At 55.1% G+C, this 15,666-nt stretch overlaps 7 protein-coding genes across 7 annotated transcripts; 5 read left to right on the top strand and 2 right to left on the bottom strand.

Moving 5' to 3' along the window:
• Nucleotides 1-143: 143 nt before the first annotated feature.
• K489DRAFT_315491 (TrkH-domain-containing protein) lies at nucleotides 144-2,313 on the top strand (the record flags this gene model as incomplete). Its single annotated transcript, XM_033601094.1, has 2 exons — nucleotides 144-1,154; nucleotides 1,213-2,313. The coding sequence occupies 2 exons, from the start codon at nucleotides 144-146 to the stop codon at nucleotides 2,311-2,313; spliced, it is 2,112 nt and encodes a 703-aa protein (XP_033462422.1).
• Nucleotides 2,314-2,840: 527 nt separating this feature from the next.
• K489DRAFT_368552 (uncharacterized protein) lies at nucleotides 2,841-4,358 on the top strand (the record flags this gene model as incomplete). Its single annotated transcript, XM_033602963.1, has 1 exon — nucleotides 2,841-4,358. The coding sequence occupies one exon, from the start codon at nucleotides 2,841-2,843 to the stop codon at nucleotides 4,356-4,358; it is 1,518 nt and encodes a 505-aa protein (XP_033462421.1).
• Nucleotides 4,359-4,444: 86 nt separating this feature from the next.
• Nucleotides 4,445-5,821, bottom strand: K489DRAFT_377933 (uncharacterized protein). Its single transcript, XM_033604277.1, has 3 exons — nucleotides 5,612-5,821; nucleotides 5,213-5,506; nucleotides 4,445-5,150 (listed from the first exon to the last, which is right to left on the bottom strand). The coding sequence occupies exons 2-3, from the start codon at nucleotides 5,393-5,395 to the stop codon at nucleotides 4,524-4,526; spliced, it is 810 nt and encodes a 269-aa protein (XP_033462420.1). The 5' UTR covers nucleotides 5,396-5,506; nucleotides 5,612-5,821; the 3' UTR covers nucleotides 4,445-4,523.
• A 707-nt stretch (nucleotides 5,822-6,528) lies between these two features.
• Nucleotides 6,529-7,800, top strand: K489DRAFT_352832 (ras-domain-containing protein). The gene is made up of 4 exons (XM_033602477.1): nucleotides 6,529-6,612; nucleotides 6,729-6,821; nucleotides 6,884-7,243; nucleotides 7,299-7,800. Exons 1-4 carry the CDS (start codon nucleotides 6,553-6,555, stop codon nucleotides 7,428-7,430), a joined length of 645 nt encoding a protein of 214 aa, XP_033462419.1. The 5' UTR covers nucleotides 6,529-6,552; the 3' UTR covers nucleotides 7,431-7,800.
• Nucleotides 7,801-9,528: 1,728 nt separating this feature from the next.
• On the top strand, nucleotides 9,529-10,730 carry K489DRAFT_156262 (uncharacterized protein). Its single transcript, XM_033599263.1, has one exon. It carries the CDS (start codon nucleotides 9,796-9,798, stop codon nucleotides 10,423-10,425), a length of 630 nt encoding a protein of 209 aa, XP_033462418.1. The 5' UTR covers nucleotides 9,529-9,795; the 3' UTR covers nucleotides 10,426-10,730.
• A 220-nt stretch (nucleotides 10,731-10,950) lies between these two features.
• K489DRAFT_399582 (uncharacterized protein) lies at nucleotides 10,951-12,733 on the top strand (the record flags this gene model as incomplete). Its single annotated transcript, XM_033606968.1, has 3 exons — nucleotides 10,951-11,051; nucleotides 11,102-11,150; nucleotides 11,216-12,733. 3 exons carry the CDS (start codon nucleotides 10,951-10,953, stop codon nucleotides 12,731-12,733), a joined length of 1,668 nt encoding a protein of 555 aa, XP_033462417.1.
• Nucleotides 12,734-12,961: 228 nt separating this feature from the next.
• Nucleotides 12,962-14,126, bottom strand: K489DRAFT_368547 (arad-like aldolase/epimerase; the record flags this gene model as incomplete). Its single annotated transcript, XM_033602962.1, has 4 exons — nucleotides 12,962-13,376; nucleotides 13,467-13,707; nucleotides 13,800-13,906; nucleotides 13,990-14,126. The coding sequence occupies 4 exons, from the start codon at nucleotides 14,124-14,126 to the stop codon at nucleotides 12,962-12,964; spliced, it is 900 nt and encodes a 299-aa protein (XP_033462416.1).
• Between the last annotated feature and the right edge of the window lie 1,540 nt (nucleotides 14,127-15,666).

The raw sequence follows: 15,666 nt of genomic DNA, 5'->3' as shown, positions 1-15,666 counted from the left end.
ATCCGCACACATTGTACCACAACGTACCAGGGTCTTTTCGAGATAGAATTTCCTGTTCGAGACGAGCCACAAACGACTGTTCAAGGTTGAATCGCACGAAGCTTTCCAACATGGCTCCGATGGCATGGCCGAGTCTGAAAAGAATGCTTCGTTTCGTACATCGTCAATTACTGCCATTGAATTTCATCACGATCCATTGGCTTTACTTCCTCTGTACCTGCATCTTAAGCGCGGTCATATTCTGGGGTGCTTCAACCCCTGCAAAAAGTGTCCACTTTACGGATGCTCTCTTCCTGGTCGTGAGCGCCATGACATTGGCCGGTCTGAACACAGTCAATCTCTCAACACTCAACACGTTCCAGCAAGTAATGCTCTTTCTCCTGATATTCATGGGTTCGGCAATTTTCGTTTCTGCATTTGTAGTTCAAGTTCGAAAGGCTGCATTTGAGAAGCGATTTCAAGATATCGTCAACGACAAGAAGAAGAAGCCGTCCCATGTGAGGGTCGGTAATGATTCACAAACGCATGGAGTTCCACATGAATTGCAACAGGAACATGCCCAGCCATCGACAGCTTCAGGCCCCTTGGCTGGTACAGGAAATTCCGCCAATGATCATAAGACATATAGAGACGAGCGCTCTGCCCGTCCGCTATCGTCTGCCGAGGATGACGTGAGAAGTACAGCCGCCATGTCGCTCGCGGTCAGCTTCAGCCCAGAGCTCAATCTTGATAAAGTCAAGTCTCGTCGTAGTAACTATCGAGACAACGAAAGTGTGTTCAGCATGCAAGGTGTCGGCGCCCGACCCACGGCAAGTCTGGACGTAATTCAGACGGCCCGATCTGATGAGCCGGATGCTCTTCGAGAAAGTAGACATTCTTTGTCTTCAGAGAAGGACGATCGAGATTCACAACAACGCTTTGGATTCAGTAATGCATGGATCGGAAGGAACAGCCAATTCCATGGATTGACGGAAGTTGAGCGCGAGCAATTAGGCGGCTATGAATATCGTGCTGTGCAATTCTTAGCATGGCTCGTCCCTGCTTACCTTGTGCTTTTTCAACTGCTTGGTTGCTTGGGCTGTGCAAGTTGGATTGCATACAATCAGCCAGACACTGCTCGAAGCAATGGCCTTGACCCGTGGTGGGTGGGCGCGGTACGTCAACCATCCTATTGGACTAAAGTTTATTGTCTTTACTCATCGTGCATTCTAGTTCAACGCAGTTTCCGCATTCAACAATTCGGGCATGAGCTTACTCGACGCCAATATGGTTGCGTTTCAGAAATCGATCTACCTCCAGATGACCATGGGCTTCCTGATCCTTGCAGGCAATACCGCATATCCCCTGCTACTGCGCCTGTTTGTTTGGTGCATGTATCGAATCGTCCTGAAATTGGGCAAGACTTCCCCTGCCTGGTCAAAACGAGCCGAGACCTTGAGATTTCTACTAGACCATCCACGGCGATGCTACACAAATCTTTTCCCTGCTCAACATACATGGTGGCTCCTGCTCTCAGTCGTCACCCTGAATGGAGTTGACTGGGCTGCATTCGAGATCCTCAACATAGGGAACGACACCATCTATACAGAAGTCCCCTCCACCGGAATTCGCGTCATGAACGGACTATTCCAAGCTTTTGCCGTGCGAAGCGGAGGATTCTATGTCGTGATAATTGCGAAACTACGGATCAGTTTGCAGGTCCTGTACGTTGTCATGATGTATATCTCCGTCTATCCCGTCGTAATTACGATGAGGAATTCAAACGTCTACGAGGAACGGTCACTTGGGATATACGCCGAAGACGAAGCAGAGCGACGCAAGACCCGATCTTCTTCGCGAGGTCTGGGGTTCGTCCGGACCTTGACTGACCACTTGGTGCCTGAGCTCAACGATGGCAAACAGTCCAATGGGCAGTTCGTTCGACAACAACTACGCGCTCAGCTTGCGCACGATGCCTGGACGATCGTGCTCGCACTGTTCCTCATCATGATCATCGAAGGATCCCGATTCTCCGAAGACCCTGCAGTATTCAGCGTGTTCAATTTCCTATTCGAGATTGTGTCTGCTTATGGATGCGTCGGAATTTCAGTTGGTATCCCGACGGCTGATTACAGCTTTTCCGGATCGTGGCATGTTCTGAGCAAGTTGATTTTGTGCGTGGTCATGCTTAGAGGTCGCCATCGAGGGTTACCGGTTGCTATCGATCAAGCGGTGCTTTTGCCAGGAGACCGTAATGCAGAAGCTGAGGAGGACGATGGCCGGATACGGCGCGCAAGGTCGGCCAGTAGAGGTGCTCGCAACGAAATCGCATAGAGTGCTAGATGAATGATATAGAACTAGATTCTCGCTAGTACAGTTCATAGACGCCTGTCACTCATCAGCGACGACAGGCCGCAGAGACGGCGCTGCAGCAACACCATTCGCGCGTATATGGATCGGGAGCGACAATCGTCCATCACGAGAACCACGACAGAAAAGCACGCGTGGACGAAAACTGAACGGCCTTGCACAGCCACATTTCGAGCTCGCCCAGACCCCTGTATATTCGCGCCCGCATGCGAGTTGCGGCACAACCAACTTCTCCATGCACCAAGCACCTGCGTTGACGTAGTGACGCGCTTTCCAAGACTACCTAGGTACTCCTACGTTTTGCCGCTCTCTTTATATTCACGACGACACAATTTTGTGTTTGCCGCGTCCCTCAAACTTTCAACAGATTCGCCTTTCTTTGACACGACGCATCCACGTTGCGCACCGGACTTGAACACCAGCCTTATCGAAATACCCCGCGTGTGTACCAAACAACGTCACTCCCCCACTAGCGAGCGTCATTCGAGACTATGGCGGGACACCACGATCCCAAGCTACTCTTCGCCATCAAGAATATCAAGGCCTACCATATCGAAGATGGGAAAGAGTCCGATCTCACGCCGTCCGGTGGACAAACATTGTCCTTGCTTATGGTCCCGACGAGCTCGCCGTTCGCAGACCTGAGCACAACCATCCCTCAGAACGAGGCACCCGATGAGGACTTTTACCTCCACCTGAATCTGCCACCAGAGCTCGATCTCCCTCTACCAGCTACCACCCAAGTCTACCACCAACCGCCATCAAGCTACTTGATACCCCGATGGGACCGCGCCGCTGAGGCGGGTGCGTTCACCAGGATTGAATTCCCGAGGATTGGATATGGCATTACGCAAGACGACGTCGATACCTTTGAGACAATCCTTGCACAATGCACAGCGTTCCTGGAGCGTGCACGAGCTCCTGTCCCGACATACGCGGGCGAGAAGAGTGCATACAACCCGTCTGATTACGCGCCGGGTGGGAGGTTTGCCACAGACAGCAAGACCGGCAAACAGCATGGAGAGATCGTGCTAATAGACGAGGACAATGGTTCAGTCGTCGGTGAGCTGGATGCTGGAGCTCTCGTTGTTGAGCACCCTTCGCTCCTGGCTGGCTCAAAAGATCCCGTCGAGGTTCAAGTCAGCGCAGACGGTAAACGCATCGACGTTCGCCCCATCTCCGAGGACTACTTGCGCATGGCGAAACATCCAGCCTACAAGGACAGTAGCATCGTCCAAAACGCTGCAGTTGCCTCGCGTTTGATCGTCACGGGGAGTTCATATATCGGAAACATCCTTACGAGCGGAGCGGAAAATTTCTCCAAGACGACCAAGCCGGCTGCTAAGCCTATGGAATTCTCACCTGCCACACACGCTCGTGTCCGCAAGATTAACACGTTCACTACTAACGCAGCACAACTTTCGAGCAAGACGGTGGGCCAAGCAACATCGATCGCGCAGAACATCGCCGCACGTGCCGCGGGACATAAGAAAAACCGCCCGGCGAAAGGCTTTGATGAGAAGGGAAACCCACTTGAGGACGATTCCTATAAGCCAGGTTTCTTGAACAAATCCATGATTGCTTTCAGCACTGTCCTCGATGGTGTGGCTACCAGCGGCAGACATCTCCTTGAGACATCTGGCGCTGCTGCAAGCCACGTTGTCGGCCACCGCTATGGCGACGAAGCAGGTTCCGTCGCAGCTAATCTTGCGGGCGGAGTGAAGAACGTCGGCCTTGTGTACATCGATGTGACGGGTGTGTCACGTCGCGCAGTGATCAAATCGGTTGCCAAGGGTATGGTTGTGGGTCGTGTCCGAGGTGGCGGTGATGTAGTGGTTGGAGGCGGCGATGGCGGTGTTATCCCAGATGAAGACATTAAGAAGGCTGCGAGCGCAACAGGCTCGTCGAGCACACAGGGTGGATTCCACCCTTCTAGCGACCCGTATGAACCCGTCGGTTTTGGCTCTGGAGCTCCGCCAAAGTACCAGGAATTTGGACAAAAGAACTGAGTCTCTTCGGGTCAGGGAACCATAGTGTACAAATGCAGAGATTCGCCGGAATAACACGGCACACGTGCATGAACATTCGAAAAATGCTGCTCGCCTGTATCTCTCTTCCATTGTGAAACACCTCATGATCAAACGCCTACCTGTATCTATCGAATTCTCCAATGCTCAATACATCTGAATCTCAACCAGCGCCCTCCCAACCCCGGCTTCCATCCCCACAACCCCATGATTTTCAACCTCATACGCCACCGCCCCTCTCTCCCGACAGGCCTCCTTCAACCCATCCACCGACCCTCCAACACCGAAATACATCCTTTTCGCCCCGACCATCGCCTTGGCCATCTTGACCCTTCCCAGTAGGAGCGTCAGGATGTCTACAAACGCCGCCGTCGACTCGGGGCTATAGATCGTCTCCGCCGCGAGGACGAGTAAACCCATCTCCGGCGCCGACGGCGGAATCCTCTCCGCGAGGGCAGCGCTCCAGGGGCCGGAGAGGAAATGCAGAGACAGCGATCTCGCGCGAAGGGTTTCGAGGAAGTGGGATTTCAATTCGGGCGTGATTTCCAACTCCCCTTGGCCTCCGCCTCCTCCGTCCTCGTCGGGGATGTTGTGGTCGGGGATGAACTTCTCCGGGGAGACCGTCGTCGCGTAGGTCAGGAGGACGTTGGGGAGGGTGACGAGCCGCAACACCTCTTCGTTGAAATCGGCGAAGGTGAAATTCAGATCCGTCTGGGCGCTCGTGAGGCTGTGCCGCCAGAGGATGAGGGAAGGGAGGGCGGTGCCGGCTCCTAGCTGGGATTGTTCTCCGTCAGCGCATCATCGGCGTTGTCTCCGTGACCGAGACCATCGTTTACCTCGACGACATTATCGCAGCGGATCAACTCATCGATGTCCTTCCGCGGCCCGCGATCGAGCAGGAGACTCGCGAGATCGATCGAGGACTCCCACGTCTTGAAGCCGCCTTCGTAGACTCCCGCTCGAAGGTCGGATTTTTGGAGTTGGTCGATGACATGGTCGTCGCCGGCATCTTCGGCCATCAATTGCACTCGAACATCGAAGAGCTCCCTTCTGGGAATGTGTGCGATTCGACCCAGAGGAGACTCGATTCTGACGGTGCTGTAACTAATGCGTTCGGGGAGGGCTTCGAGCTAATTTGGAAATTGAAGCCTTTGTTAACATCGTGGGAGATTCGGAAAAGGCCATTATCCTTGGCGAGGCCTTTTGTTATTGCTCGCTGGAGCTGGACTACCTACCAAAGCTTCAAGTTTGTGGGCTTTCACGGGCACTGTCGTCGATTCATTTTGTTTTGTCCGAGCAAGATTGGAATCTGTTGCGAGGTGCGAGGGAACGTGATCATCTTCGTCGTTTTCATCATGCGAGAATCCGAATTGAAAGGCCATTTCTACGAGGAGAGTGGGTATATTAGGACTACATTTTTGGCGGACACAATCACGGTCTTGCATAGCGACTGGTGAAAATTAATGTTCCCGTCCTGTACATGTGACGACAGTTGTGCATGCCATTGAACGTTTGATCGTGGACCCTGGATGAGCTGCGGGGCGCATTTGGCTGGCATTTTCCTCTACTCCCTACTAGGTAGTATGTACGAAGGTTGGGCATGCATATTTCTTTACAGCTTCTCGAAGGAGCATCACACGCGGCTGGGTATCCAGATAAATCTCAGTCTGCTGTAGGTGTGGTGTAGAAATGGACTGAATGCGCCTAGAAACGATGCAACCGACCCATGACATTGATGAGAGACGTGGTGAAAGCTGGTCGATGACATACGGGCGGTCAACAGATTGGGCACACAATTGAGGGGTCTTTCGGACATGGACAGCCTATTGTGTGCCTATTGTTTGCCTGTTCTGTGCCTATCGTGCCTATTTTGCCTGTGAGAGACGCCGTCTGGGCAGCTGCCAAGTCTTTTCTGTCGTTGTGTGCACGGGCCATCTGCCGTCACCAAAGATTTTGCCTTCGACGACCTGCCCGCGGCCCATCATAACAAACCTCTCTGCTGCACATTCCACGACTTCAATCCATTCGCTTCACTCGGTTTGAAGCACATCACAAGAGTAAGAATTGCCCGCTCGCGACATGACAGCGCGCGTGAAACTTCAAATGCGATCCTTCCCTCTGACGCATCGGACAGGTTTGACCCCGCAATCATCACCTATAGCACACGACAGCAATCATGGCTGCTCCAGTTCCTACCTTCAAGCTCGTCCTTGTCGGTGACGGTGGTACCGGAAAGGTGTGTTCTCCTTGTGTCGTTTGGAAAGGATGATTCCGCAGACATGAAGTCGTCTGACAGAACATTCCGAATCTCGGCGGTGACCTCAATCGGAGCTAACAAAAATCAACTGCCAGACCACCTTCGTCAAGCGTCACTTGACCGGAGAGTTCGAGAAGAAGTACATCGCCACGCTCGGTGTCGAAGTCCACCCTCTCAAGTTCACCACGGTACGGCGCGCTCCTGCTCCATCCAAACCACATCGCCAATGGCCAAACTAATAATCGAGTAGAACTTGGGTGAGATCCAATTCGATGTCTGGGACACTGCTGGTCAAGAGAAGTTCGGAGGTCTCCGCGATGGATACTACATCAACGGACAGTGCGGTATCATCATGTTCGACGTGACCTCCCGTATCACCTACAAGAACATCCCCAACTGGCACCGTGACTTGGTCCGTGTTTGCGAGAACATCCCGATCGTCTTGACCGGCAACAAGGTCGATGTCAAGGAGCGCAAGGTCAAGGCCAAGACCATCACCTTCCACCGCAAGAAGAACCTCCAGTACTACGACATCTCCGCCAAGTCAAACTACAACTTCGAGAAGCCTTTCCTATGGTTGGCTCGCAAGCTCGTCGGCAACACCACCCTTGTGAGTTGTGGCCAAGACTTGCCCAGAAGGTTGCACATGCTGATTCGTTTCGCAGGAGTTTGTTGCCGCACCCGCTCTTGCCCCGCCGGAAGTCCAGGTTGACCAGGCCACCATGGAGCAGTACCAGAAGGAGCTCGAGGATGCCGCTCACGCTCCTCTTCCTGACGAAGATGACGCCGACCTTTAGAAGATTGGTCGTGTCAATGATGAGAGATGACCCGGCGCGATCCAGGACACGGCGAACGTCTACCGGCCGTCTGAATTGCAAGATGCAAAATTCCAGCCGTGCCGCGCATTGCGCAAAAAGATATTTTGATTGACGACGGGGAAATTATGGATGGACATTCACAACAGCGTGAACGAAGGAAACGGCAGTGGGGACGATTTCGGAAGTCTAGCTCCTCGAATGGCGTCGACCGTCAACTCGCGCGGAGCTCAAAAACCACCAGCTTCGAGGTCTTGTGACGGGAATCTGCCTGATGCGGAAGCGGCTCCGATATGGCTCACGAAACTTTCTTGTTTAGATAGATGAAAAACCAACATGATGATCAAGACTGCGAGATCGCGCGGGACTCAGAACGCTCCGTGATTGATATGAGACCTGTGGATGACAGAAGCGCCGCGTTTTGTCCTCCAATCGGATGACACACTTATCATCGTGAGCAGCAGGACGCGGTGCGATTTAATATTACTACGGGATTAAAATAGCAGCTCATGCAGCAGCCGAGGCATGCCCACCCCACGGCGGGTCGTTGCAACCTTGGAAGTTGTTTTACGAGTCGGTTTTGGTGGACTGTCTCACATCGACAACAAGCCCACCGGAGCTAGTTTCACTTCGAAATGTCGGCATCGGAGTGGCGTGAGGTACTGTAATAAGTGACAAGACTGGGGTGATGATCAGGAGGAAAGCGATCTATAGACTTCACCTTCGTTAACCGATCACATGTTTACGAAGTGAAGTTACTGTCCCGACACGTGTAGATCTGGTGATCGAGTTCCTTGAAATTGACCGAGTTGGAGGTGGTGCGCGTGAGTCAATTGCTGTACATACCATACCGTGCCACTAAATAATAATACTGGATGCGACTCTGTCTCTTTCTCGGCTCCTGCTGCTGCTTTCCTCCAGGGCGGCGATCATCGCAGAGATTTTACCTTTCTCCCTTGCCACGTGGGCGAGTAACGTCTACATATAGTACTATAGTCCTGTCCCGAGCGCGATGCAACGCCCATCATCATCACCATCACGATCATGGTCCCGCCTGGTCTCGCTGTCCATGGATATTTTTGGGAAAGACTGCCTCGGGACTGAGGATTGTAGCCTGGATTCCGCTTGCGATGGTCGACACCTTGGTTCTGCGCCGGCCCTAGACGGTCTCCGTTCTCGGGAGAGGCCATGCGGAGGGAGAGAGAGAGAGAGAGACGGTGGTGGTGCCGTCGACGATGCGATGATCGCCGACAGTGTCCACCCGCATGCCTCATTACCTAGCGTGGAGTGAGTAGTACAGTACAGTACAGTACGGTTGCCGTCCACACTTTGCCCTCCCGGGCCACTCACCACTCACCACTACCATACTGTTCAGTATGTCCTGCGCTATCCACCCGGGACGAGCAATACTTAGGTAGTGTTGTGTGTCGTCTTGGCTGTGGACCTGTCGAATATTGCAGGCCGGGGCTGGCTCATTCATTCATTTCCCAGTAATAATACCTACTACTTCATTCTACATACCTAGTAGTAGTACTGGCTGTACTTTCCTCAGTACATTTTCCCGCCCGCTGATGATTATTTCACAGCAGTATCTCTACCCACAGCATCTCTACCCTACCACGCCTACCTACCTATCTACCAACAGTACCCACCTAGCCTAGGTACCGTCCGCACCCCGACAGCCCTGCTGGAAGGAGACATGGCGTCCGGCTGGCGCTGACACTCGTCGCTTCGTCTTCCATATCCCTCGTGCCCATTCCCGCTCTCGACCTACGCATGTGGCTTACGCTTGACTGGAATTAATTCGGATCGATGAAACCGCCTTCTTCTCTTCCAAGGATCTCCCTTTTTCGATCTTCACTTTCGCTTGTCGCGCCGCGTAGGATCTTCACACGTTCCGTCTGCCGTTCATTCATACACCCAGTGACATCGCCGGCTCGGTCGTTTAGCTTAGCCCTCTCGTCTACCCGCCGTCACGATCCGCTTCTGACTTGGTCCACGACTCCCGGCAGTCCGGCCTCATCGCCGACCCAACGAATCCACTTTGCGCCCGCCCTGGCCCTGGTCCTGGGAAGGATCTCGTACAAAGACGCAGAACCGTCGGTACGTCGTGTTGAATGGCTCCGGCTGCTTTCGCCGCGGCTCACCATCACACTCGATCACTTCCGCGTTTCATGCGCACCTGCTCTCTGAGGTGACCATTCCTGACGTCGTCTTGAACGACACTCGCACACACGCTGCTCGGCCGCCCGATCGTCATCATCGCACATAGATCCAATCGCGTTCTTGCAGAACCCATCGACATACATCCGATCTCGTCTTCAACCCCTTCCTCGACCTCACGCATATGGGCTTCATGCAACAGCGCTTCTGCGTCCTGGCCCCGGCGCCGCCGCGAGCGCCAGCCCCATATGTCCCTCGTGTGACGTTTCTCGACCTCCCGCCGGAACTGCGCATCGAAATCTACAAGCTGGCGCTCAAAAACGTCACCGTCCATGTGCTGCCGATGAATTGCGGCGACAATCGAAAACTGCCCCATGCCCTCACACGAACCTCTCAGCAAGTCCGGCGCGAGGTCCTTCCGTTGATGCACTCGCTCTGCCCGATCTTGTGCAGCATCACCGACTTCAACTTCGACAGCCTGCGCGAATGGATGAGGCGCATCCCACCGGATCAAGAAGCCAATCTCTGCAAGAACCGCACCCTGGTCATTCGATTCTGCACGACCACCGAGCTGCCGAAATCCATCGAAAGCATGCGGAAGTGGTTACAGATGCGTGCGGACCCATACCGCCCACAGCCCCGTTGGCAGTACTCGGGCAGCAAACCGGCCGACAAGGTCTGCAAGGACCTCGCGCGCCGGGCGAATCGCATGAAGGATGCCAGCCGGCAGAAGGAAATGTTTGTCATTTTGGAGTGTCTCGGTGTGCCGAGAGGCAACTCTCCGGGGCGTCCACCACGGGTACGGGGAGCATGATGGCATACGGAAACGCAACCACGAGTCATCGACTGTAGTATCCACATGATGCAATTACGACATAGCTGGGGTCTTGGACCGGGCACAGGAAGGCGAATCGCGAAAAGTCTCCGCCATCGCTAACGATCCCATGAGCATTTCTCAGGCGCGCATTTTCTCATTTTTGGCGGGACCATTCTCGACGCGGGCGCATTTCGGAGAGTTTCGACTTGTGGCGAGACGGGGGAGTTATCACGGCTTTCAGTCTGCTCATTTTCAGCATTTGGGAATACTGTTATAAGGCGTTCAATCCAGCGGGCGGGATAGCATGCAAGGCGTCTGGGTTTATCGCTTCGATTACTTTTTTCCCACTGATGTTGGACACAACGATCATGTTTCCACTCATTGCAATAAGTATATTATTTGGATATGAAATGCCATTGCATTATTTCCACAAGTACATGTGATGACGCTGTAATCTGGCGCGTGCCTGCGTTTGTGCCCTGACGAAGTTCGCGTGTGTACATGATAATTCACTGGCCCGCCATGGAACCTTCTCTGCTTTGCGCCAACTCGCCCAGCACCGTCAATATGCCTTCCAGCGACCAACTCCTCGAAGGCGCTGCGAAAGATGGGTCTATGGACATGTACGCACCACTGGTAGAGGATGCGAAGCTCTTGCGCTGATACAAAACAGTGCCGAATGGCCTCGCGTGCTCGAAGACCTACTGAAACGACTTCACGATGTACGTCGCGAGCGTCATATCCTTCTGGAATGCATGTGTGTCTGACATGGAATCTCCGTCTTTAGATCGTCCACGATGAATTCCCGATACCGATCATGCCAGCGGTGCCGCCGCTCTCGACCTTCCTGGTTCCCTACGTGATCGCCTCGACTCCACCACGGCTTCCCAACGCCCCGTCAGAACGTGACAACGCTCAACCCGAGCAGCACGACAGACTCGTATCCGGCATTCAGGAGGGCAACAAAGAGACGGAGAACGAGGCCCCAGAGAGGGCGGCTTCCGAATCGGGACCCACGATGACACCTTTCGGTTATGAGCTGATGCTGCCATCCCAACAAAACACCACGCCATCAACCCCGACGGGCAACGCACAACCCGGTGCAGACACTCTCCCACGACCTCAGATGCCAGAGGAACTCCAGAGCCTGTATCGCAATTGCCGGCGAACGCTAGAAGACGACTTCTCCCGGCAGCCACCGTACACGGTCCAGCGCCTCGCAGAGATGATCCTCCGGCCTCACCAATACTATCGTCACCTCCCCGCCTATCTCCGCGCACTGGATCGCGTCGTCTCCGTCAGCTCCTCCAGTGCCGAGTTCCCTCTACCCGCCCACATCCTCCCTTCGTCCTCGGGCTTCTTGACGAACGGGGAGGTCCCGCCCATCATGAACGGCACCCTCGCGGAGCGCGAAGGTCTCGGCAGCGACGAGAGCCTCGGCGGCGCGCTCCTGACCCCGATCCCCTGGCTCCAACGCCACCCGTCCGGGGACACGCTCAACCCCCTCTGGCACGGCGACGCCGACGCCCGCGAGTCCGACGAGACGCCCAACGGCGCGGACACCACGTCCTCCCCCGACGACCAACAATTCACGCCCCCGTCCTCGCCCGTCTCCGCCCAGGCCGCCGCCGACCACGCCCTGCGCGAGCAAGGCGGCGTCACCCAAGGCGAGCTCCTCCGGCAGGAGCAACAAGCCGGCATCGTCCCCATCGCGCAGTCGCAACCCCTGCCCCTCCAACAAGCCGTCCACCGGCCCCTGCTCAGCCACGCGACCGCCGTGCACGCCTCGGTCGAGAGCGCCTCCGCGACGAGGACGACGACGACGGGCGACCTGGACGAGATCCCGCACGCCCGCGGCCCGGAGATCATCGGCATGGAGGACACCGGCCCGCAGAGGGCCCCCTCCTCTTCCGCCCCGGGCGACGGCGTGGGGTTAGACATCGACGCCGCGGTCGGCAGGGCGAGGAGCCGCTCGCCCGCCGCCGCGCCCGCGCCGCAGCCGGAGAAGAAGAAGGGGGAGGATGGGGAGGAGGGGAAGGCTCCCGCGGACCCGCGCCCGGATGAGGTCATGGGCGAGGGGGCCGCGGACGGCGCGACAGGGAGTGCGGAGGAGGATGGTGGTGGAGGCGGTGGTGGCCAGGCGGCGGCGGCGGCGGAGGTGAAGAAGGATGCGGATGGGGATACGCCGATCGCGGATGCCGACGATGGAGGAGGAGGAGAGGAGAAGGGGGAGGGGAAGGAGGCTACTGCTGCTGCTGCTGCCGCCGCCGCCACCGCCGCTTCCGCCGAGACTGCTACAGAGTAATGATTGTTCTCTCCGGATAGGGCGGAAAGCGAAAAGAAAAAAAACCAACCCACCGCACCATTCCGAGAATTCCCTCTTCATGCATGTGTCTGTGTGGGACCGCGGTGAAGGACTCCCCCGCACGAAGCAATTCAGGGGTTCTCGAAAAGGAAAAGGAAAATTCAATTCATCATCGTCATCACATCCCCAACAGAAGCCATAGAAAAGCCCCCACCCGTTTCCCGACCACTATAGAAGATAATCCCCGCCCGTCTCCTTGTGGACGACGTCGAACAGCGGCACGCCCGAGAACCAGCCGGCCTGGCTGGAGCCGATGGTGCGGTGGGTGTAGCGGGCCTCGACGTCGCCGATCTCGACGGGCTGCTCGCCGCGGGAGCCGGCGGCGGCCTCGGCCATGAGCTGAGAGTGGCAGCACTTCTCGAGCGAGACGAACCAGAAGACGGCCTCCTCGATCGTGCGCCCCACCGTCAGCAGCCCGTGGTTCTGCAGCAGCGCCGCCTTCCGCCCGCCCAGGCACGCCGCGATGTCCCGGCCCTCCTTGGTCGCCAGCACCACCCCGTTGAACGAGTCGTACACCACGTGGTCGTCGTGGAACGCGCAGGAGTCCTGGGTGAGCGTCTTCAGGGGTCGGCCGAGCGTGCACCTGGGAGGAGGGAGGGGGGGAATGATTCAGCAATCGGAGCTCGGCGGTGGATGGAGGAGGAGGAGCGATGGGATATCTGAATGGACTTACCACGTCCGTCCGTAGATCGAGTGGCTGTGGGCCGCACAGACGACGTCCGGCCGGGCCTCGTGCACGGCGGAGTGGATCATGAACGCGGCGGTGTTCAACAGCCGGCACTCGCCCCCGTCGATCACCTCCCCGCTGTGGTCCACGAGGATCAGATCGGACTTGGTGATGAGCGAGAAGGCCTTGCCGAAGGGGTTCACCCAGAAGGACTTCGGGTCCACCGGGTCCCGCATCGTGATGTGGCCTGCGGGGGAGGGGGATTCGTCAGTCATCATCATCATGCGAGCGGAGACGTGTGAGTCCCTCGTCAAGGTTGATCGGAGATGGGGGACGCACCGGCGACGCCTTCGTCGAAACCGTATTTCCCGAAGATCCGGAAGGCGGCGGCGAGACGGCCCTTGAGGTATTCCCGCTCTTCGTATTTGTCTTCAAACTTGGGCGGGCTGAGGGTGGAGGGATGTGGATCAGCGGGGGATTTCATGGGATCGCGTCGTCGGACAGCAGTCGAGGGGACAGTCGGGCTCACCGCGGGAAGGTCAACTGTTTGCCTTCGGCGATCTTCTTGGCGACGCCGGGCTCGAGAGGAGCGGTCCCGGGGTTGACGGGCACCTCCTCGCCGTTGCTCGCTTTGCCGGTGACGGTGGATTCCGCGTGAGGCGCCATGGCTAGTGGTGATTGATGAGGGTGGAATAGAATGTGAAAGTGGAATACAATGTGATCCGCACGCCGCGCGAGTGAATCGTTTCGTGGAGCTGTGGACGTGATGTTGGCCGAGGAGAGGTTGTTATGTAAGAGATGCGATGATACTGTACCCTGGTATTCGCAGTGGCAAAGCCAGGGTCTCCTCTTTGTCAGTCCATACGATTCATCACGCCCTCCAAACCGACGACGCGCCCGGGTGTGGGCCTAAAACGATCATGGACCTCTGATTTGTCCGGATTACTTTACAAGACGTGGATATACGGATATGACCTAGGTGTCGTACTGTGAGGGTTGGATATAACGGGGGATATACAGTTCATCAGCACATCAGTACATCCAGCACTTGAGCGGACAATATAAATCCCCACCTAGATAGTAGTAGTAGTGATAGTGGTTAGTTGATCAATGCCCCGCTATGGAGGGAATCCATGATGAATGTCACCTGGAGGGGGGGCAGTCATCAATTCAGCATCAATCCAACTCGCTCAGTCATCAATTCAGCATCAATATGACCCGCTCAGTCATCAATTCATCATCAATACCACGCGCCCAGTCATCACCACCACCCACCACCCACCACTCACCACTCACCACTCACCACTCACCACTCACCACTCACCACCACCTGCCATGTCCAACCGCCGAACCTGGGAGGTCTGACTGACCTGTTCCCGCTTATGTACTGTGCTGTACCTGGGCACATAGTTTCTGACCACCGACCATTGCCGTGTAATGTAATAATAATATAATGAATATAACGTAATTGATCATCGAGCCGGCTATATCATCGAGCCGGCCACTTTTCCTTAGCATTGTAAATGAGGTGACTGTAACTATCGTTTATTCAACCATATGCTTAGTTATACATCTGCTATACTAGGATATGATTCAGAAGGAGCATCTCTATCCTGCTAGCAGGTTCGCGAGTTGTGTCTAGCTATTCCGCAGTTTCTATATCGTCGTTGAGATAGAAGTCCTCGTCCAGAACCAGCTTTATCGCGAGTCCTTTTCGATTGTTAAGCACTTAGACCCGCATCTGCGACTGCCTATAATGCTCCAATACTATACTCTATAGATCTGCCTTGCTGGATCTGCTTCCGTTTGCGCGATCTTCTCTTAGTTAATACTGCTAATTGCTCTTCAAGCTCTGTAATCCGTGCAGCTTGAAGTACATTCTGATGGAGCATTAACTTAGCACCTTTTACTAACTGTGAGAACCCTTCCTTAGCTTCGGGTAGAGATCTAAGGAAAGAGCTACTAATAAGCCGTAATTGAGATCCGAATTCATACGAATTGCTTAGTGTTCGGGACTCCTATGCTACTTCCGGTAATAGCTGTCGAGGAGGGGTGTATAAACGTATATTAAGACGATTAATAACTGTTTGCGCGTCTATACGGACTATCGCTATTGCCTCAAAGGCCTTTCGACAGTTCTCTTTCGTAAACACGTCGAAAAACGCGTCCTTAAAGGCTGGAAGGAAGTTCTCTTTGTTAATATGGA

The sequence above is a fragment of the Dissoconium aciculare genome, assembly GCF_010015565.1.
Source record: "Dissoconium aciculare CBS 342.82 unplaced genomic scaffold K489scaffold_3, whole genome shotgun sequence".
NCBI lineage: Eukaryota > Fungi > Ascomycota > Dothideomycetes > Mycosphaerellales > Dissoconiaceae > Dissoconium > Dissoconium aciculare.
This window is presented reverse-complemented; position numbering and strand designations above follow the sequence as displayed.